The sequence below is a fragment of the Phodopus roborovskii genome, unplaced genomic scaffold (genome assembly GCF_943737965.1).
Source record: "Phodopus roborovskii unplaced genomic scaffold, PHOROB, whole genome shotgun sequence".
Taxonomy (NCBI): domain Eukaryota; kingdom Metazoa; phylum Chordata; class Mammalia; order Rodentia; family Cricetidae; genus Phodopus; species Phodopus roborovskii.
In genome coordinates, this window is record NW_026126541.1 from 3016931 (window position 1) to 3040617 (window position 23687).

The 23687-nt window shown below is 44.8% G+C and overlaps 1 protein-coding gene across 2 annotated transcripts in view; it reads right to left on the minus strand.

The window, feature by feature from the left end:
* Positions 1 to 351: 351 nt before the first annotated feature.
* Atrnl1 (attractin like 1) overlaps positions 352 to 23687 on the minus strand; it is a 507438-nt gene continuing 484102 nt past the window's right edge. Inside the window, exon 29 of one of the 2 annotated variants that reach the window (XM_051199717.1) lies at positions 352 to 2788. In XM_051199717.1, the coding sequence (XP_051055674.1) occupies positions 2667 to 2788 (122 nt within the window). In that variant the 3' untranslated portion in view covers positions 352 to 2666. The remainder of the gene's footprint in view (positions 2789 to 23687) is intronic. The other variant, XM_051199718.1, reaches the window with a different exon arrangement.

Below are 23687 nucleotides of genomic sequence, written 5' to 3' on the forward strand. Positions count from 1 at the left end.
TTCACCAACCAAACTAACTCCTCACAAACACAAACACACTGTGTTTTCACTGGGATTGTTCTACTTGCCCAAATAATGTTCCCGAGTCAATGTTTAAACTCAGTTCCAGTGGACTGACAGTGCGTGTACTTAGTGGAGTGAGACTTTCCGCCATGAGGTTCCCCAAGTCACTCTACGCCGAGATACCGAGAATCTCATTAAAGACATTCTCAAAAGAATCACCCATTTGGACCCCCAACTTCTCAGAAAGATTCTGCATACACAAGCGGCTTGATTTTTAAGGAAGGAAAGCATCCAAATACAAAGCCATCGGGAGGAGTCGTGTAAGAGCAGACCACGGAGAGCGATGCCTTTGGTTCACTTCACCTGGAGGTGAAGAATTTTATTTCCAGTAAAAAGCTTTATATGCCAAGAATATATTGCATAATTGGCCACAGAGTTAATGGTAGAGGGTGACATTGCATTAAATTCCATAATTCTCTTAATTCGAATTTAAGTTTTAAGAACCTTGTGGGATTCATGGTGGATGAGACTGGGCAGCTCTTCCTTGCTGGCATTGACTGCTGGAACTGGAAGCTGTAATGACTCACACAGGTCTGATGACTTCTCTTTCCGTTGTATGAGCTTTCTTTAGTGACAGATGTTGGGGATTAAACAAAATGAGCAACTGCCTTATTTTCAAATGACTAGATCTTTATAATGACCGGTTTTGCCAATTTATTATTTTATGGGGAAAAAAATCAGCAAGAAAGTGTCCAAAAGCCAAAAAAAAAGTTGATCAAATTACTTGATTGTCTTTAGGAGACAATTACAAATTCAACTCAAGTAGTTTTCTGAGAGAAAAATCTCCTGGGAAGTATCAGCAACCAGCCCTCCCTCCCCGACCCAAACCCCACAGGCTGTAGAGAAAATTACTAAAACTATTCTACAAAGTCATCTGATTTTGAGTGCATGGAAAATATAGTCAAATTATCATGCCAACATAAAGAATATATACTATATTCAAAAGGCTAGTTATCAAAATAAGACAATCATGGTTAGATGGGACCTAACTGTTTTGTAAGATGCAGTACATATTCTGTGGTCATTTCTGTTACATATTACACTCGATCCTCATCAAATTAAGCTATGTATACATGGAATTTGAAATAAATATTTGACATTGGGATAGGGTCATATTCTGCTACTGCTCTACCATGGCATGCAACAAGTAACCAGGCATTAATCGTAAAGTGTCACCCATCCCCTTCCAGAATTCCAAAGAACACGAAAAGTATGTTTACAGTACTTAACATTGATTAGATGTAATGACTCTCATATTAAACAAGACTACAGAGTGTGCAGCAGCTCTGGGTATCTTTTTCGTTGTTCTAGTCTCTCGCCTTTCCTGGGCTAACCCTGAAGTCAACCATAGCCACTCCAGACTGAACCTCGGTGAACTGCGGTTGGGATTAGGGCACACGTGACAATCCCATGTGCGAGCTGTCTTCCTTTTGTTTTTCTTTCCTGCTGTTTTTCAGGACTTTGTGTCATTAGGGATGTTTAGGATGTGGCCAGCAATGAATTTGTCCTTGGACTGTGGACATCTCACCGCCTGGTGTGACTGCGCGGTGTGGTTGTATTGGGGAGGGAGAATTTGCCGATGCTCGCCGCCGGGGTGTCTCTTTCCTGCTTGCATTCTATAGGAAGAAGTCGGTGGCAGGGAACTTGGAAAGTCTTACCTTTAAGACACGTTTTGTAACACTTGTAAGAGGTAAGTACAACCCAGAGAACAGAAGACTGGAAGAAAATGGCGCCTCCTAGTGGAGGCCCAGGGGAACACGTTGGCCTGGTGCTGGCACAGAGATCCCAGGCAACCAGAGCACCACCATCAGGACCAGAAACTCTGCTATCCAGTGACCGCACTGGCCATCTTCTGGTTGTTGAACTGGAGACTGTTTGTGGGAGAGGGGACACTAATTGCCAGGCAGTCTTTTCCATGCTTTGTCATTGCAGGAATGTCCCCATGCTCAACATTCTAACAAAGTTCCTGCCACACACGCAGGCATCCAGACCGACTCTCTGGTCCGAGTTCCTATTAGCTGGAAATTGTCGCATTCTCAAATTGACTCTGGATACTATATGGTCATGTGCAGAATTTAAACACATGACCTACAGCTTATTAAATAAAAGCCTTGCTTTCATATTTATAATGAGACAAAACAGCAGTCACAGCTGCCATGATTTGTTCATTTCCTACTCATATGCAAGTAACTGATGTTTGCCGAGAGGCAAAAACTGTACATTTCTCACCATTCAAGCATTATAAAATGTCTTTCTTTAAAGTCTTGGGATATAAACAGTTGGCTTATAAGAATTACATATTTCCATCTGTATTAAGAAACAATATACATCTTTTCCCATAGTAAGTTGTGTTAGCTCTAAGCCCAAGGAAGCCATAGAAACTGAATCTGTCACTTGTGACCATCAATACTGTTATTTTTAAAAAAATGAAAAAAACCTCACTGGCATTCTTTGGCCACTTGGGACATTGCCCACTTAGAGGGAACTGTGCTTGGGCCCTGGACCCCAGGACATTAACCTTTGTAAGACCCAAGGCCACAGAACAGCTTTAAGGGAAGCGGTTTGTGAAGTAAACCAGCACACAGCACCGAGGTGGCTTCCACTCAGACACAAGTTCCTTGACGTGTGGAGAGGTGTTTCCGGTTGCGGATTCCGGAAGTCTTGTCTTTATTGTCAGAAGGCTTCTGCTGTGAAATGTCTATCAGGGCACTGGCGATAGCAAGGCCTGGAAAGAAAGGAGAAAGGCATTTAGACCTTCACAAAGACGTCTTCGACGGACAGAGGTGGCTTTGGATGATGCCAACACATTTGGTCAGGCAGTGCTCGGGTGCTTACTGGTGAACTAGCTAGCACTGATCGACACAGCTAACTGGATATAATACTGGGACACCCAGTCAGAGCCCCAGGAAGCACTGTGGTCTGCTGTGGGCTCAACTCCTCACTTCATTTCTACTTCATTTCTGTGTTGAATACAGTTTGTTCCGGGTAGGTTGGGAACCTCCAAGGTTACTATGTTGTTTTTGCTTCTACAAACAAAACCCATTAGATGTGTCTTTTAAAAGAGGCTTGGAACACTGTTAAGTTTCTGGAAAAACTGAACACAGATACAAGATTGCCACTTGAGGTTGGTGGCTTCCATTAGCAGGCCCAAGGCTTTCCACCAGCTCCGCCACATTGCTACACGGATAGTTTTGTTGCCCTGAAAAACTGTGTTTGACACTAATTTATCTTTCTCCCTCCCTAGCAAGCATGGCCAGTTTGTTTCTGTAGAGTCCTACAATTCCAGAGTAAAACAAAAACTATTCCAAAATTCCCATCCTTCACCACAGGGCCAGAATGCTTGGCCTTGCTTCAGACCTGACTGAACCCCAAGGTCTTGGGGAATTGATTTTGAAGCGAGCTGGCCCAGTTCTTATGCCTTCCTGCCATCTTCACGTGACGCTTCTCAAGGAAGATCTTTGTTTTGGGGGTCACTTCATTGTCACGGTCAATTTACTCCACATAGGCTTCAAACATGATCCTATGGTCCCGAAAGAACAGAACACAGGGTTCTTGAGCAGAGAGAGATGACAATAAAGGACCATGGGACACAGGAAGACCCGTGGAACGGGGGCACACGACTTTAGAAGGCCTTAACCAGAGGCCACTGAGTTCCCTCGAAGTAGATTTCGGTAATCTCTGACCCACCTGAGTGGAAGGTGAGCAGGGACATACGGCCATCGGAGTTGGCCAGTTTAAGCCCCCAGCTTAAGTTGTTGAATGGAGAGAGGTGGGTGAACTTTTCCGCACAGGGGGGCAGTGTAGGAGGAGGATGTGGAGAGCTCATGACTAGACATCTTCTGTTTGGAAGGGAAATGCACTCAAGGACATCTGGAGACTGTAGGCGATGGTGGAGGAGCAGCTATGGCTAGACGGAGAAGAAATACCACACACACTAAGAAATACCACATACACTTACATTTTAGGGGCTGCTGCCAAAGAGCCCTTCAGAATGCTACTATCTCCCTGGCATTTTCAGAGAAAACACAGGCTCAGACTTGAAATAAGCTAGTTCTTGCTCTTTGGCAATCTCCCGTGAACTCCCAAGTGCCACAGATTGGGTGGTAGGGTTGACTCATGGTAAACACTTTATTTCTTTACTTTATGAATTTGTTTATTTTTTATTTATTTTTATATCATCACAACCTCTGGTCAAGCTAACCACAAGTTCAGACGGAGCAGATCTCAAGTTTCCTCAGGTCTCCTTGAGTACTTTTGTCATAGTTTACAACTTCCCGCTCATTTGCCCCTGGCACCGACTTCTCTGGAGACAGCAGATAGAAGGGTTAATGCACGGCTCCTTTACTGTGGGCAGAGATGACTTACACTCACTCGGGCGAAATCATGCCAGAGCTTGGAAAGTGCGTTCTCATTTCCCTGTAGCTGCAGATGTTGCCACCCCCCCTTACAGTGCAAGCAACACCAGGAGCAAACTAAAGAGCTTCAGATGCTAAAATGGGACATCCTCTGCTAATTCACCCTTGTGCGGCAGTGCCTTTGTATTGGGGAGTACGTGACGTTCAAAGCCTAATTAAAGTGCCATCTCTCACAGTACTCTTGGTTTGCCTCAGGATTCCGAAGCTTGGGAACACATTGAGCTGAAAACTCATAAACCATATTTCCATATTTCAGTTAATTTACAAATGAAACAAAAAATTGTGCTTACTCTTAACTTGGCAGCTTTTTGTGCTGTCCTATAATTAATAAAAAAAAAAAAAGAACAACTAACTCTGTATAGGAACAGCTCTAAGCATGCTGGGAACCTTGGGATCCTCTGGACAGTAGTATCCAAGTGTCGCCCACCATGTGCAGTTATAGAGGACACTCAGGGTCACTTTTAACTTGTGCATAGGTTAAATGCGCTTTTCATTTGGGGCTAAGCTTAACTCTCTTACCTTATCTCATGGTTTCTGGCCCTTCGGGAGGTCATAATGTCATAATTATGTACAGCGTAAAGATTGTAATAATTGTGTTTATGTAACTTGGATGTCAAATGTCAGGATTTTATTTCTGATTTCTGTGCCTCCTCCTGTTTGATACAGGGTAAACTTTAAAACCACCAGGACAACCAGAACTTGCCAAGTCTTCCTCCTACCTTCCTGCAAGGGTGAGGAAGAGAAACAGGCCTCAATTCTGTAGGGACACGTGGATGTGGGGATGCCTCATCTCTAGCTTTAGGCACCTGCACACTTCATTATTCTGCTTCCTATTCTCATTAAATGACAAAAAGAAAAGTGGACTTAGTAGCTTTTTAAGGAGGGATGTTATCTCCTTCCAATCCCCTCATACGTTACATGTGAGGGAAAGGCTGGGCATACAGACAATATCCAGACCCTAAGTAAGAGCTCAGGATTGTCACCGGCTGCATGCTCAGGAAACCAACGCATGAGATGCCAGGAGCTGTGCAGGATGCCAGCAAGCAAGAACTTACAGTGGTAGGAATGCAGATTGTTCAGTAACGGCCATCTTCCCAAACAGTTGGGGCTCAGTGAATAACCAGGCAGCCTACCTAATCCCTGCCTTCAGTGCTAGTGTAGGACAACTGGGAAAAGGAGATGTCCACCCTAACCAGCTGTGCAGGACACACTCACTGGTAGTTTGCCTCTTTACAGCTCCCATAACCCAACACTCTCCAATCTCGATGTAACAGCACACCCCTTGTCCCCTGAACCCTCCCCATTCCATAGCCTGATGACAAGTCTTCAGCGGAAGGTGGCCGGCCACCTTCCAACAGCAGGCTCCTGAAATAAATAGCTTTCGGTTGTTTTCATGTAGAATGTGGTTTCCTTTCCCCATTGGCAATGATGAGATGTAGATATGAATAACCTCAGGTCTTGCCTGTATTTTAAAACAAGGTACACACCCAACAAAGTAAGCCAGAAATGGGTTCTAAGAGCTGCCCTGCCACAGCCACTGTCTCCCAGTCTGGAGTGCTCACTGCCAGGGGGCTTTCGTGGGATAACCTTCTGCTGTGCACCATGGGAGGAAGCATGCCATTGGGTCCTGCGCAGTGGCTTGTGCTGATTGCCACTAGAGTTCCATTAAAATCAGGTTGCTCCAGAGGATCATTTTTCAAAACGTCACACAAATCATCTGATGAAATCCACTTATTGTCTTCTCCTGGCCTCCAACAGTTCCTTGTTATCACGGCAATACAATTAAGTGGGGGAACAATTCATTATCTTAGGCTGGCCATCTAAAGGAATTTCATTCACCGTATCATGGTAACACACAGGCACTGGGGGCTAGTTCAGTGTGCGTCAATATACGCCCACAGATTCAATAAAGATGCTAGGGTTTAAATATTGACTGCAAGCCTTAGCTTTCTGTATTTTTAATTCTTAAATACCAGGCACCGTGACATGTTATTTACATTCCAAGTCTAAACCGCATGAATAAAAAAGTCCGGCTCTCATGTCCCTGTCTCCCATGACTTCCTGCCATTTCAAACGTGCTGCCCTGGGTCACTTAGGTGGGGACACGTTGTGAAGGAGGTAAGTACTTTCATCAGGATTTCCTTCAGCAAATGGGCTTGGCCGGGCAGTCGCGGTGCTGAGTGCCAGAGATTACCACAGGCATCTTGTAAGTGTGGAGGTACACAATGCACCAAGATGGGGCTCAGTCGCAACCTGAACTATATTTGCTTCCTAGAATTTGAGACCTTCACCTCTCTGTAAGCACGTGCAAACATGTCCGGGACAGAACGGAAGATAATAGCTGATAATCAGACACTTAACTGGCAAATACATCTTCAGACACTAGGAACACACCAGGAGTTTAGTGATTGTTTGTAAAACCCTGGTTTTCCCCGTAGAAGTGAAGTGGATGCACTCTGGCAGTAACAGTGTAATCATAAAAACCACGGGTGCGTGTCTCTTTACAATCACGAGAAAACAATTAATAAGTGCAGTAATAAATATTGCACGTCGGATGAAACTGCGCTGGAAAGAACATTCTAGCATCGCACACAGACATCGAGCTCTCGCATTTTACATTTGAATAGAAACCTTGAAAAAAAAAGTCATTCATTTTGAAATACTTTCCTCCCAAGTCTTCGTAAAAGCAAGCAGCACTATATATTTTAATTTTCCAGGAAAACAGCTTCATTAGGCGTGAAAGGTTAATTGCAGGTTTAAGTGGAGTTCAGAGAATGGTACGGGGTGTGCAGTGAATTGCGCAGTCTGCTCCTGGAAGACAGCATGAACGCCGTAAACTGTGTACCCCGCCGAAATGCTTTACTACCTCATTTACTATCTGTCTTCTTTTACGGCTTGTATTTGTAGTTCTTCTAAACCTTTAATGGCTACAGTTTTATTTCACTGTAATCAGATTTAAATGGAAATACCATGCTGGGATGTTTAAATGTTCCCCTTCTGATTGTATATAGCTACACACTTGTGATCAGAGCTTTGGTAACCCTTCACGTGATTAAGGAAGTGACTTTGGGAAACTTTGATGTCACACAGACAGACTCTTGCCATTGAGCAGCCTCCATTGAACACTCAGCGTGGCCCTGCTTGCCAATATTCAGCCAAGGCCGGGTGCATAATTAGAAAATATGCATTTCCATTTTAATTTATCCGTTGCAAGGCTATCACAAGTGAGGTCATTGTGGGGCAAAATTCCAAAGGTTACATTGCTGAATAAAAACCGAAATACTTCAAGTGCTCCAGACTCTGGAAAGACAAGCATATCAGTAATATTCTTCTGAGCGAGCGCTTAAAGGAATGTTTCTCCATCACCTGCTAAAAACCAGTGGCTGCCACAGGTGCCAGTGTTTAAATCTAAGTGATCTTTGTACTCTGTCACCTGGCCTTTAACACACGATGGCATTGTGTGATTTCATTTAAAGGCACCGTGTCTGAATTATAGGAAATGTAAACCTATACATTCCAGGGACACCTGACCCATGTTCTATAACACCGTCGAGCACGCCCTTGACTGTGTATGACAACATTCCCTCATTGGCTGGAATGCGCTGTCTCAAATCATTATGTTTAGGCGAATTCCCATGATGCTTCCCCCATTTTCCACCAGTTCTAATTTTAGTTACAATGTAGGGAATTTTACTTGGTTCTTTTATATAACTTTGTGTTTTTTAGAGTCATGACATGTGGAAAACCAGCCTTTACCATACCAGCTTTCCAAGCTGGTAGTAAATTTGCAACTCAGCTGAAACTTCTCCACTCCAAAACCAAGTAAAACAACCACTCTGTGTGGTGTTCTCAGAATGGAGGGTGGAATCCTCGAGTGTGAGGGACATTCCAGCCCACATAAGGTTCTGTCTCAAAACAAAAACCCAAGACCCCAAACAAAAGAACCTTTCTAACATATAATAACCTTCACTTTAAGACTAGTGATCCTCAATTCCAAAGTGTTTATCACTAGCTGAGAAACTGAAAAAATGGCAATATTGTGACAATGGCCAGATTTTATTTTTTTTATTGTGTAGAGAAATTATATTTTATTGTTTCTTAACTAAGTAAAATTATGTATGCAAAAGTGTTTTGTAAGCTGTAAGGTGCTATGCAGAGTTTATCAGTAAACTACAAATGCCTCAAACTCCCAACTCCTAAACATCAAGAGGTTAGAACAAGAAGTCACTTCATGGGGAAGGAAGGATTTCTTCATGTCTGCTACCACCAGTGGCTGTTCTTGTCCCTAAGTGACAAATTAAACAGAGCTGGTGACCCTTGGAATTTATGCCATTGTTCATCAAGTATGCTGTCTTTTGACCAAGTTATAGTGAAGAGTATAAACGAAGGACTTTTCTAAGTGCCTACTACCTAAGATTTCAAAAATGTCAGCTGTCTGAATTAATGCCTCCCCCCACTGAGGATTATCTCTCATGGAACCAGAAGCTTCCATGCAAGCTTCCAAAAGAGAAAGCAACCAAGAGCTCTGCATGCTATGCTGGCTATGTACACAACAGTGGCCACCATAGCATGGTAACCCTAAAGGTGCAGTAAGTCAAGAATCTTGGCAGGAACCAACGGCTTTCTAATTGGACTTAAGACCTGTTCAACAGAAACCATGCCTGACACTGGAAACCAAGCCAACTACCTGGGCTAGTAAAGTCATAGATCTTGGGGAAGAACCTACAACCACCATTTTACTAATACAGCATAATACCTAAGTGTATTCTAAATGTTTGCCCTTATACCCACAGGTAAGTGTGGGCCTCACCCTTCATCAAGGAAACTACTTTTTGCAACAGAGACCATTACAGAAGACCACAAGTAATCGAACTTCAGCCTTGTGGAGTCCAGTCCCAATGGATACATCTACAAAACACTTTGGAAGAGGGGCAGAAGCAAGGTTGTAAGGGCCAGAGGATCAGGGATTTGTTGTGAGATTGTGTCTCCTACATCCATAATGTCTTAGCAACGTGACTGCATAAACAAGAGCTGAATGAGCACAGTAGAAGGGCCACAGGGACCCAGCGAGGCCCAATGAGGCTTCGGCCCTGCACAAAGAACTACAGGCAACTAAGGGGTGTTGACAGCCAGAGGAATGGTGTTCCTACAGAAGAGCGCAGCCGCCAACCCTGAGCAACATATACAAATAACATTATACAGGCTGGACATTACACACCCACACACACTCACACTCACACACTCACACTCACTCACAATCACACACTCACACACACTCACACACATACACACACTCACACACATACACTCACACACACCCACACACTCACTCACACAATCACACACTAACACACAGTCACACACTCACACTCACACACGCTCACTCACACACACTCACACACTAACACAGTCACACACACCCACACTCACACACACCCACACTCACACACACCCACACTCACACACTAACACACAGTCACACACACTCACACACATACACACAGTCACACACTCATAACACACATTCTCTCATACACATACTCACATACACACATACACACACACTCACACACACTCATACACACACGCATTCTCATAGACACACTCACATACACACTCACACACAATCACACACTCACACTCACACACTAACACACAGTCACACACTCACACTCAGACACATACACACTCATACACACACACTCATAACACACGCATTCTCTCATACACACACTCACATACACACATACAAACATATATACATACACATTCATACACACATACACTCTCTTATACACACACTCATATCATACACACTCTGTCTCATACACACTCACATACACACACACACATACACACATACACACAGTTATAACAATTAAAAGAGTTCATGAATAATTTGAAAGGGAGCAAGGAGGAGTATATGAAAGTTGGAGGGAGGAAAGGTAAGGGGAAAATTATATAATTATATTATCTCAAAATAAATGCCAGCCATCATCTTTACCATCATCATCATCATCATCATCATCATCATCATCATCACTATCACCATCTCAAACTAAAAAGGAAGGAATGGAGAAAGCAGTGGGATTTGTATAATTGTGATGCTGTCTTATGATAGCATTCATTCATTCATTCATTCAAAACCAAGTATAATTGTGAGTTGGAATGCCAGATAAGGGGGACAATATACAGGCAGACAGACTGGAAGACTCACAGACAGCACCTACTGAGACAGTGTGGGCAGTTCTCAGGGTTGGGGATAGAACAGCAAGAGTGTTGTGAGGGACATGCGTGACTGTGTGACTTGCCCGTGCTGCCCATGCATTAGGGAACATGAAAGCAGCCGGCATCACTGATGTTGGCGTGCTCCAGCCAGCATCCCACAGAGAAAGCACTGTTTGTATTAACGTTGTTTGAGGTATTCCGACTAAAGATTAACTTGCGATTCTCAGTTAAAGCATGCCTTTTCATTCACCCTCAAGGCTGCTCCTCAAGACCATCCTGCTGAAGTGGGTCAGGGAGCTATTTTTATCCTCACTTCACAGATGGCCAAAATGAAGCAGAGTGTGTAAATGACTAGTTCAGTTCACACAGCTGGTGGGGTGCAGGGGCCTGAACCCCCCTGCCCCAGATGGTGCAACTCCAGCTCTGTTCACTTTGCAGGCGAAGGAAGGGACTCTGTGATTTTGAGCCAAAACAAAAAGCAAAACACACTGCTAGAGATGTGAAATCAGTATGGTCCAAGGTATTAATTACTGCCAATGGTAATAAAGGCCACAGCAACTCTGGCACAGAACAACATTTTGCTACCATTGATCAAAAGCATGTCCTAAGCCAGGCATTGCCCCCAGGCCTCTATGTGCAACATTGTATCAATGTATGCAAATAGGAGTGACGGTACAGTTGATTAAGGAGTATGGAGGGCATAATGCAGGCCATGTGTGGTAGCTGGCTGTGCTCAGAGAGCATAGAGCCTGGGCAAAGACAGAAGAGCTCCTGGATGTGCTGCTAACTATCACATGGGTTCTCAATTTGCCAGCAGGGGAGAGCTTCGGATGACTTAAGTCATCGAGAGACATGGAAGGAAAGCCAGACCCAAGGCCGATGCCTGGCTCGGATGCCTGTGCATCCAAACACTTTGCGGAAGCATGTGATTGAAAGGAACCAGCCAGGCTGTGTGTGTCCCAGACACAGTGATTTTGGTGACCCAGGGAACATCTCAGGGGCTTGTATGGGGAGCAACACTGGCTGTCACTGTAGTGTCTGAAATCAGAGCAGCTCACAGATCAAGGTTAGCTGGCATCAGGATGGGCAATGGGGTGGGAAGCAGCCTTTGCCTTTGCATTAGCAACATGGTTGCACTGAGCACTGATACCCGCAGGCCGGGGTGGGTCCGGCCCCTGGACCACACTGGGCCAGAAGCAGGCCTGCCAGGGAGCTGGACTCTGTGCTGGAGGGAAGGACTCCACAAGAGTGAAAAGGAGGATGATGCAGAGGACGGGCTGAGCACCCAGGGCAGGAGCATCACCGGGGAGGCAGGGACAGGGTGGCCGTGATTCTGTAAGGGCTAGCCTACACGCGGCCATAATAACCCACGGGCCTTGTTTCTGTCGTCAGCAATTAACCCCGCATTCCACACCAACTTTAAGCCAACTGAGTTTGCGGCTTCCGATTTTTTCTTTCCCCTTTGGCTTGTAATTCAGAGTGTCTCTGGAGATATTTCTAAAATGTTAGAGTTGGTGGTTCCTACAGTTACTGCTGGCTCTTCACGTGTATGATTCCAGATGGTTTTCTCCAGGAGCCCACTGGCAAGGGTGTCCTGCACCCTCCTATGTGCTATTATGTGGCAACAGAAGGAGCCAAAGGTCACCAAGAAGTCAGAGGACTGGTGGGTTCAAGAGCTTGTCTGGAAGTGAACATCTGGGCTTGGTAGTTAAGGATCGGATCTCTATGTCAAAGCCCAGCTGGTAGCATTGTACGTGTTTCAAACTCATGCTTAGGTGCTGTCCTGACATCAAGGGTCGAGGAACTGGCTGAGTCTTCCTTTGGGGGTTTCTGTCGCTTGCTCTTTTCGTTTTGTTTTCTAGTTATGTACATTTAGTACCCCCGTTTTTGAATTGGGAATGCATTGCATAAAAGGACTGTTCACTTTTATGTTCCGATGTGTCTCTTAGATAAACAGTCAATACACACTGAATAGCAAAGAACAGAGTGTTATGGAGCTGTGTGCTCCTAGAGAAGTGAACTGGATATCCAAGTCTCAGGTATTGTTATCTGACCCCCCTCCAAGGACCAGGCAAGCTTCACCCATGCAGGGTGGGCTGCAGTGGGAGCTTCTGGTTCCATCTCTTGGTCCACATCGCAAATGAACAGGTTTCAGTGTCTGTGGCTGTGTGTACAAGACTGACAAAACCCAGGAACAGCTGCCACACTGGCTTGGTGTCAAACCCCTAGCAACGGTTCCCCCCTGAAGGTCCCTGGAGCCCCTGCTGATATTATAAACCAACCCTGTGAGTCCCACACCGCCCTGCTATCCTGCGGGGGACTTGTCTTCACCTTCCATACTTCTCTGAGGTTTGTGCAGGAAGTCAGAGCCAGGGCAGATGTTTTCCTTTGAGCTGTCTACAATTTCAGACCCGTCCACAATTTCAAATCACGGCTAAACAGTCTGGGGGAGGTGACAGGCACCATTAGTTGGATAGTATTTACGGGACACAAAGCTTGTGTCTTAGGAAAAGGGCCACATGAAAATAGGTGAACGATACACAGCTGCCTCTGTGAAGTCAAAGTACTCTTTCAACAAACCCTATTTGTGCAGCGAACTTGTGGCCTCTATCTGAAACTCAGATTGCGGCCGAAGTGGAAGGAAGTGGCTGGGTAAAATTATGCAAATCTTTGCTTCCAGCCATTAGGGTAAAACAGGAGGGGAACATTGCAGGGAATCATGGTTTTCCCATTACTATCACTATAAAGTACTTGGAACCTTACCAAAAGTTATTACAGACAACTAAAAGGCCAAAGGTACCCCAACAGAGACTGAGGTGTCTGCAGGCAAACTGATCCTTGACAAATCTCCTTTGCTGCAGAGGGTAGTAGAGCTGGGCAGCCCTTTTTCTCAACACAGATTTGTGAGCCTGGCTCAGATGTCTGAGGACCTGTGTGGGACCCTCCTGGTTATGCTGCACAAGGACTCCTGGAAGACAGTTTGCTTAACTGACCCCTTCAATCCAACGGAGGATGGGAAAATGGAACTGTCATTGCCCGAAACAGCCGAGTGCCTGACTGTGTATATCCCATAAATGCTGACCCCTCGGAGTGGGAAAGAAAAAGTATCACTGTCTTTTGCTTTGCCTTTGAGAACAATAGAAATGCCCTTTGGACAACCTGAATTGAGAGGTGTCACAGCGGCAGTACTGTTGGGACCTCACAGGCTCCAGGGGCACGTAAGTCACAGGGGACCTGGCTTTGGAGGGATAATCACCGTCCAGTGCCTGTGCCCAGGTATCTTCCAGGCAAAAGGTGAGTTCTCAGGACATGAGTTACTCGCAAGTGCTCCTCCAGGAGAGGTGCTCTGCTCACCACAGAGCATCAGTGGGATGAGTTACGCAGTGGGCGTAGGGCGGCACCTCAGTGGCTTGTGTCATCACAGCTGGCCAGGAACAGACGAGAACCCAATTGTCATTTGCGGGAGAGTGGGCAGCTTCTGCCTTCTTTATGAGGCAGGTTCACCTTGCAGAGCGTCTACCTACTGTAGTCAGTGCCTCAGCTGGCATCAGATTAAAGGGACACTTTCAGGTCAGCGAAGAAAAGCTCCTATGATCAATGGTCTGTGAGAGCAGTAGGCTCCGAGTTGTGCTTGGTAAAGGGTTTTCAAATTAGGCTGGCTCCCAGGTCTGGGCAAGGGGCCAGCTCACCACCCAGCTGCCTTTGACGTTAGCTCAGTGGTGGATGTGTTCTCATAATTAGAGGGCAAAATAATTTTAACAAAGGAACAAAACGAAACATTACACTTCAGAGGCTCTGAAAAGCGTCATCAGATTCGGTTTCACACTTACAAACACAAATGTTCTTGTATTAAAGTAGGAGAAAAGCAGATTGAAATCTTTACCTGCAAATACACCTGCAGTTTTCCCACAGAACAATTCGAAAGGGAGGTGTCTAGCAGCTAACAAATGACTCACTTAACCTCAGAACTCACTTTCCTCTCTTCGTTTCAGTTTTAAGGTGTCTGACCACTTGGCATCATCATAATCAAAACGCAGGCAGGGGCCCTGGGCCCACACTGCACCTCTATGTAATTGTAGCTCGTTCCGTTTGCCGCCTTAGAAGGGGAAGCAGGGAAGCACTTGCTTTTACTTTTCTGGTCCAGTACTGGGAGAATGAGATGGAGGAACTGACCAATGAGACACGAGGCTCCGGCAGTACCCGAGAGCATCTAGATACGACACAGTTACACCCCCAGAGTGCAGATCCAGAGAAAATGCCACCGGAAGTCCCTGAAACGGCCAATGTCTATCGTGCAACAATCCTGCTACATCCCACAGAAGGATTTTAGGACCGCACCATTGAACTCCAAATGTGGGCTTTTTTTTTTTTTTTTTCAGGTTACTTAACCTTTCTCAAACGTTTACCATATTTTGATTGGCATTTGAAAAGTGAGGTGGATGGAAAGTTAAAAGAGAAGATGTATCTTTTAAACATAAAAGCAATCTGCTCGACTTCCCATCTTTAACATATTGACATATGTTTTGTTCCAGTATTACTCAAAATTAGCTTTGAGATAAAAGTTCACATTAATTATCCCATAACGCAGCTTAATCACGGCTGACATTTTGAGAGAGAAGATATAGCCAAGATAGAGATTACAAAGTGGGTGCAAAAATATGGCACATATTAATCCCAGAGAGTCTCTCACCTACTTCACCAATTCATTTCTCTTACACTCACCCCCTGTAGTGACCAGGACTGGAGGAAACGGGACAGGACGGATGTGTGTCAGTGACCAGGACAGGAAGAAGAGAGATGGGAAGGAATTTGACTCCTTGACCTGCTCAGGCTCCTCCCTCCCTCCCTCAACTGTCTGCTTCAGAGGTACATGAGCCAAAAAAGATTTTGGCTATGATTCGGTTCTAATTTCACTAATTAATTTCATTAATCTATTAGCCTTTGGCAGGCCACAAAATAAGGCAAGGGTTTGGTTCTCTTCCTTAAATAGTTATCCCCACCCCCAGAAAGAAACACGTCAATCCATCTCTTTAATTAGCAGGCACTGAAAACTTTACTATTAAAAATGTTTATTTAATATCATGTGTGAGTTTCTAAATTCCTGTGAAGAGATAAGTTAGCCCGTGCCTGTCAACTCTCTGTTTAGTTTTCCACTATGAACACGCATCATCCCTACAGTTTGCATTTAGCCAACCCCCTTGCGGGAGTGAGTGAAAACCAAGAGGACCAGGACTGTGACGCAAACAGTAGGGAGGAGAAAGTGTTGTAGAGTCCATCAGCTCCCTCAATACGAGGGTTCCAAGACCGACTTCTCCAGTGTTCAAGGACACGAGCGCATGGATGCAGCCTTGTCTTATCTCACCAAACTGACTGGAAACCACTTCAGTTGGTGGAAGAAACAAGTACCGGACAGGTTCATAAAGCAATCTTAAAAAGTCATTGTCCTAAAAAGACACTGCTCTCTCTCTCTCTCTCTCTCTCTCTTTCTCTCTCTCTCTCTCTCTCTCTCTCTCACACACACACACACACACACACACACACACACACACACACACGACTGGACCCTATGAATTCAAAATTGTCAAATACCCTGTTTAATAATATTCACATTTGGTATTCCAATATGAATATGAGCAAAATTGTTTCCTTATTCAGAAAAAATTGTCTCACTCTAGTTTTTAACAGAGTAGCCTTCCAAAGTGCAGTAAACAGACACTTGTTACGAACACTCCGATTTTCTCACAAAGTAATTGATACGGTCTCCACAACAGAAAATTACATTTGAATGACTTTCTGCCCAACTGACATGAATTTCATGTAAGGAAAGTCTCAGCAAGTTTAAGATTCTCTTTCCACCCAAGTTATTAAAAATTTGTGTTTGAATGCACCTCCTTTCATTAACATTAAATCAGTTAGCTTCAATTTCTGGGGGATTAAAAAAAAAAAAGACTCCTAAGTTTTACCACAATAGTTTTCACAACTCTAATATGCAATCATGAAAAAAAAAAAAAAAAAGAACACAATAAATTAATTTTCTTTTCCTGGAAAGAATTTGACAGATGCATTAGTCTTGAAGAAAGCGCATTTGATTTTTCCCACTGTTTCACACAAAGATACACTACTGAGTTATCGTCCTCTAAGCAAAATGAGGCATAGCGGTAATAATGGGGCATTCGGGGTCCCAGAGAACTCAGCGATTCTCCAGTGTATCAAGCACTCAGTCTTCCCAATGCTGCACAGAGTCACCAAGTGGAGAGGGACTATTTGCATTTTCTCCACTGGAAACTCCCTCCAAAGTTAGACTTACTCAAGCAAAGAGCATGCCGTGTCCTAAGTCACGGAAACACGCTACTGAACCAGGCTACTTTTTGCTCCAAGGCTTTGAGGGTTCCGTTAAAGGGCTGAGATGATGCTGAGTCACATCTACACAAAGCTTTGTGTAGAATTTATATGTGAAAACAGCATTAAAGTTGTTCCCAGCACTCACTCTGCGCGGTGATACATTTGAGAGGACACTGCAGTGTTGTTGAGCAATCTCAGTTTGGGAAAACGACCAGCAGACATGTGTCACAGATACTCCTCTCCTTTGCTGTTGGTCCTTTTTCATTTTTAGCATCACACTTTTCTCGGGTTCCAGAGAAAACCTCCCGTCTCATTACCTGGAGCCTTGCTGGTTGTCACTTCGTTTTAATGTTAAGGAGACACAAAGGAGGTTTCCAAAAGCAACAGCGACTGCACTGTCCTCAGTGAGTGGCATGCTCTAGTAGTCGTTTTTTTAATGAAATGCAATCAGTTTTTTAATACGAAACATAAATATGGCTCACATGGATAAACAGACACGTACTGTCTATGTACATATGCATGTACATATTTATACAAATGTTACAAGCTGATGCAAGTAAGCTAAATCATGGGACCAGCCCACAGAACAATTTCACCATCGCAGACAACATTTCAAACCTTAGATGACGGCATATGCAAGAAAATTCTCTAAGAAATGGAAACCTGCTAGGCATGGTGGTATCGCGCTTTAACCCCAGTACTCGGGAGGCAGAGGACGGTAGATTTCAGAGTTCCAGGCCAGCCACAGATATATAGGGAAAGCTTTTCTTAAAGAATAAATAAATAATAAAAACGGACAATCTTTTTTCCATTTGTAAACCGTGTGGCTCATGGGAGCCCATGTCCTCCTTCTGTCCGCGGGTGAACAAGCATTACTGTCCTCAGGGGAGGAAGGGAATCGCTCACGTGTCCCTTGCAAGCCTGCATGCTCTCCCGTGGTAAGAACTCTGCATTCCTTCCATCTCACTCCTTTTTGCTTCTGGAGAATAAATGTATCTTTCTCACATTTAACCCATGACTCTGTTCTCTTTATGTTATTTCATAAGAATCTTATTCTCTTACTGGTTTTGAAATTTTAAAGTCCTTTGTAGTATACCACCAAGTACTGGTTTGAAAAAAGCAGTCAGTACTGGTGGGCTGTCTTTGCTAGTGATAGTCATCACTGACCAAAACAAATAATCCTGTTTCTTCCCATACACTAAAGGGCTGCCTTGCTTTACTTTAAGGGATATTTATTTTCAGTGGGCTATTGTTTCTTTAGAAGCACTCAGCAGTATTACATTTAGTTAGGTGACTATGTACAAGCACTCACCGATCCGTCTCATGAAAACATACAAATCTTACCCAACAAGTCAAACACAAGAATTAAAATACAAGCATTTTCCAAACTTAGTGCCAATCTGCTTGTGAATCTACACGATGTCTTGGCAAAGTCTACACAAAGTAACTGTGATAAAATCATTCTGTGTGAGTAGGGCTGGGGCCCTGGTCCTGCACCATCCCTACCCTCGGCCCCAGGTACCACAACACTGGGCGAGTCTCGGGCTTCTAGCGGAGCATCAGCCATCTTCAAGGCAGGGAAATACACTAATGCTTCAGGAACACTCCTCATCCCAAGCTTGGAAAACAAGAACTTTTGCTTAACTCAATTATTTGCTGACTCACTCAGCCTGCTTTTATTGTATAATATTGGAAGATGTGGAGTTATAAAAAAGTGTGCTAAATTTGGGATAATCCCAATTTAGATGGGGCCATTTAGTACTTCTTCCCGGAACAGCTCTGGAACATGAGCTGTGGAGTTCTCTCACCTTGGGTTTATCCTGGGGTTGACCCTGAGTGCGTGAGGGTCACCTGCAACTCACTCAGTGCCAAGACTGGACACTCCCTATTAGCCTCAAAGTTTAGCAAATGAACACCGGCAGCAGGAAGGGAAGTGGACGGACTCCAATGTCAGCACAGTGACCCGGGGAACACAGAGGCCACAGCAAGGGACGACCCCGCCCCCCGTGTGCCTCAGTGTGTAGCCTGGACCCCCTCGCACGCGCTTTGTAAAGTGCTGATTTCTGGGGCATTATTTTGTGTGTCTTCATTCATATCTGTTTTATTGAGACATGACTGACATATAGAAGGTGGCATGTGATCCTTTAAACCCTTTAGTACATTTTAATTCACATTTAAACTTTAGGGGGAATATGAATGAATATGAATATGAATATGACATGTGAATATCTCTGTATATGCACCAGCTACAGCAATCAACCCTTCTATCTATGTCTGTTTTACCCTCCAGGCTGTTATTCAACACGAGGCGCCACACAACATGGGCTTGTGTGTGAGTCTGTGTCACTCACCACAGGAGCTCTCTGCTAAACACAGTGGGAACAGGCTCAGATTCTGCTAGACCACATATGGCCACTGTAACAGAAAGCTAAAATCCATTCCAGGCACCTGGGGTCTCCTCCTTCCTCCCACGAGCTCCCTTGGGGCAGGGACAGAGGGATGGAAGGTGTGTGTGTCTGTGTCTGTGAGAGAGAGTGTGTGTGTTTGTGTGTGAGAGAGAGAATGTCTGTGAGAGAGAGTGTGTAAGTGAGAGAGAAAGAGAGAGTATGTGTTTGTGTGTGTGAATGTGTGTATGTGTGAGAGTGTGTATGTGTGTAATAGAGAGTGTGTGTGCAAGACAGAGTGTGTGTGTGAGTGTGTGTGAGAGTGTGTGTGCATGCGTGTGTGTGAGAGAGTGTGTGTGAGAGTGTGTGTGTATATGTATGTGTATGTGTGTGTGCATGTGTGTGTGAGAGTGTGTGTGTATGTGTGTGTATGTGTGTGTGCATGTGTGTGTGTGAGAGAGTGTGTGCATGTGTGTGTGTGTGAGAGAGAGAGAGAGAGTGTGTGTGTGTGTGTGTGTGTGTGTGTGTGTGTGTGTGCGCACGCGCTCCTGAGAGCCTTATGTCTGTAACACAGGCAAGCACTTGTTTCTGGCAAGGGATAGTTAAGCTTCTCAGAGTTCTAGTATCATCATTACCCTCTTTTGCCCGCCCCCAGTCCCTTGAATCTCTTTTAGGGCACGTGTGCCAGCTCTGGCCTTGCTGTCCCCAGATCACCGCCGCTGCTGCGTGCGTGGCTGAGGTGAGGTGAGGTGGGGGAGAACCAGCGGACAGGGATGTTACATCAGGACAAGGTTGTGACCCGCAGTCAGCAGAGGAGAGCTCAGGAGGCGGCATGCGGCGGGGCCCACCAGTGCTTGGCAGTAAGCTGCTCCGCTGTCCCATGGCCTTGAGAGCTGGGCAGGGGACCGTGGACAAGTTAGATCCCAAAGTGATGGTCTCCATTATAGCTCTAATGTGGCTACAGGACTGCTACTCTGCAAGATGAATACAGCTGAGCACGTTATCCTAGGGTGTGGCAGTTGCCAGGTCACTGCCTGGGGAGGCTCTGCCCTTTACTCTGCAGTAAGTGATGATGGCTCGAATCTTACTGAGCTTCTCTGTTGTCACTTTCAAGTATGACTATTGCTAAATTCACAGCACACCTGGCATCTCACCCAGACATCTGGGGAGAGGGGATGAATACACTGATCTGCCTACTGTAAGAAGGGCCTGCACATAACATGTATCATTGTCACGCATCACACCAGTGGCCAAGTCTATCCTGAACACTTCTATACATTACCTTTGGCTCTTCCAAAGTCTGCCAAGCACCTCATCTTTTTATCCACACAAGGCAGAGGATTCCTGAGGATTCGAATCTGGATCTGTGTGCACATCGCTACAGGGCTTCTTAATACAGTGATGGTTCTCAACTACACGGCCGAACACATCCTTTAACAGCTTTTACATCCCTTCTTATTATGAGAAAAGAGTCAAAGAATACACAGCCTGTCTACATAAATAATATTCACTGAGCTAACAGTAACATACATGAGGGACACATAAGGAGCTAACTTAAAAATGTGCATTTCACTGGGTATTAATCACATGACCGGCTACACATGGATATATTATAAGTAGATAGATACTTACAAAATCACCAAGGCTCAGGTACAAATACAGAGGACACACATATCTTTAAGATGATGAGTAAATGTATAAGAATTGCATAGCTAACAACGGCGTGTCAATAAGTCTAGAAAGATTCTAAACAAAAAGCATATAAATTTCTAATGATTTAGACAATGGTTCTATGTCTGTAAAATTGATTATATATTAGACTCATAAAAACACGGAGTTTATTTGTTTCCCTTTTTTGTTTACTGAGACAGTTTCACTATGCAGCCCGGGAACTTTAAAGACTGGGCTATCCTTGAACTCACAGAGATCCACCTGCCTCTGCATCCCAAGTTCTGGGATTAAAGGTTTGTGCCACCACTGCCTGACACTGAGTTGGGATACAAAATAGAAGTTCGGATAACATAGAACAGTCTTCATTTTTTCCACAGGGCCTCTAAGCTGTGGCGGAAAGTGGGTTGAGTCCACACTGTAGGTGCTGTGAGTCTACACTGTAGTCGCTGTCGTGAGTCTACACTGTAGGCGCAGTCATGCGTCTACACTGTAGACACTGCTCCATATGGCACAGATGATGCTGGATTCCTTCCCTGTCAACTAAAAGCCTTTATACTGATCCCAACACCACTCATGCCTACAAGGCCTGCAGAGATCTGAATATGCCCATGAATCATCGGTGGGATAGGTTTTTAGATTCCCTACTTATCTAGAAAGATTTTATAGGCTCATACAGTGGAAAAAACTTCCAATTCCCATCACAGGCCAGAGGTATGAAACACTCCAGGAATTGTTACCATTGTTGACTTGCCTACAGTCATTTAGATCTTGAGAATTTGATTCCCAATGTGTGGTGGTAATGGTAGGTGATGGGACATTTAAGGGTAGGACATCATGAGAGACAGTTATGTCCCTGGGTGAGTGTCCATGACATACTGGAACCCGGGCCTCTGTGTTTTTATGCTGCCTAGCTACCACGAGGGGAACAGCTTTCTTTATCATACCCCCACTCCCAACACACACACACACACACACACACACACACAATGGGCTGCCTGGCTGCAGGTCCCAAAAGTTAGGCCAACCAAGTGTGCACTAAAACTTCAAAACCTATGGGTCAACATAAACCTTCCCTCCTTGCAAGCAAGAACCTCAGGTGTTTTGTTACAGCAGCAGCAAACTTCCTAGTGCACTACCCTCCTCCAGGGGCCCCTTCACCTGCTCCCCCGACACGCTTTGTCTTTAGCACTGGGCGCTCGCATCACAGACCAATCCTGGTGGTTTGTGTCTTACTGTTTTATCAGTAATGCTGGGAGAGAGTCTGGCCTCTTCAGATTCCTCATCTCCCTAAGCTCTGTTGTGTAAATATTCGCTGATTAGTTAAAGATCAAATTATTTCTTTAAATTTACGGATGCAATTGCTTTGGAATTATTTAAGCTTTTCTTGAGACTCCCTTAGCCCTATATTCACAGGGAACATTGGTATGACTACCTGTCGAGCTTTTCAGAAGCCACAGGAGGCAGACTCCTATAGCAAGAGGAAGGACAACAGAGAGCAGGCTACTTCAGAGGAGGCAAAAGACATTTTAGAAAAGGAGTGTAAACACGTGGATCATGATTACTGAGACCAAATCTTTACCAAAAATGACATTTGACAAGTCAGTAGACCAGAGGATGCATGTTAGTAATGGCAGTAGAACCGATCTTTGCCGTTCCCGCGTATTTTGTTACCCGTTTACATGGAGAATATCACGTGAGAAAACACAGGCTTGGAACAAGAGGGGGTCCTGAAGAAAATCTCCCTGCAAGCCGAATTGTGGCAGACTCTGGATGTAAGTATCTGGTGAGCGATTTCACAGGGTCTTTGTTTCTTAGGAGTGACATTTGAGAAAAATACGCAAGGGTTTTTTCCCCTTTTCAAATATTAATCGCATATGAATTTCCACTCTATGGAAAGTAGTCTGTAATAGATTTAAATACCCCCTTCACTGAAATTGCACAAAACAAATCAACACTGCCAAGTAAAACCAAATAGCAAAACAGAGAACAAAAGCCACTCCATATAAGGGAACTTTCTGACACTCTTCCCTCCTTAATCCACACAGCCACTCCAAAGAATGGATACCATTTCGGCGAGAAACTCAGGATCCCACGCTGTTGCTGACCACCCAAGGCCATGTGGTCGCTGCAACCAGAGCCATGATCAGAACCTGTCGTGAAGCCGACTATGTTCCCGGCACCATGCTGCAAGTTTACAGCACCAGCAGCATCAGGTACCTGGGGTGGAGGGCACGTCCCGGAGAGCTGCATAGAGAAGCTCTCTTCCTTCATACTGATGACATCAAAACTTGGATCCAATTGGTGTGTGTGTGTGTGGTGTGTGTGTGTGCATGTACATGCATGCACACATATGCCACACCCAGTGACAATGAGGGATAGAGCCTAGCCCTGAACTGAATCTGGTCCTACTGTCCTTTGTAAAGTCCTAGATAGTACAAAAAGGAGAAATGTTGGGAGCATCAAGTCAAGGAATTTCACAGTGTGAGAGCCAATGATCTCTCTGGGTCAGAGCTCCAAGGGAAAGGAAGACCACCTACCTTCAGAGCAGTGACCTCTGCCAGCACCAAGTCACCGGTAACACAGC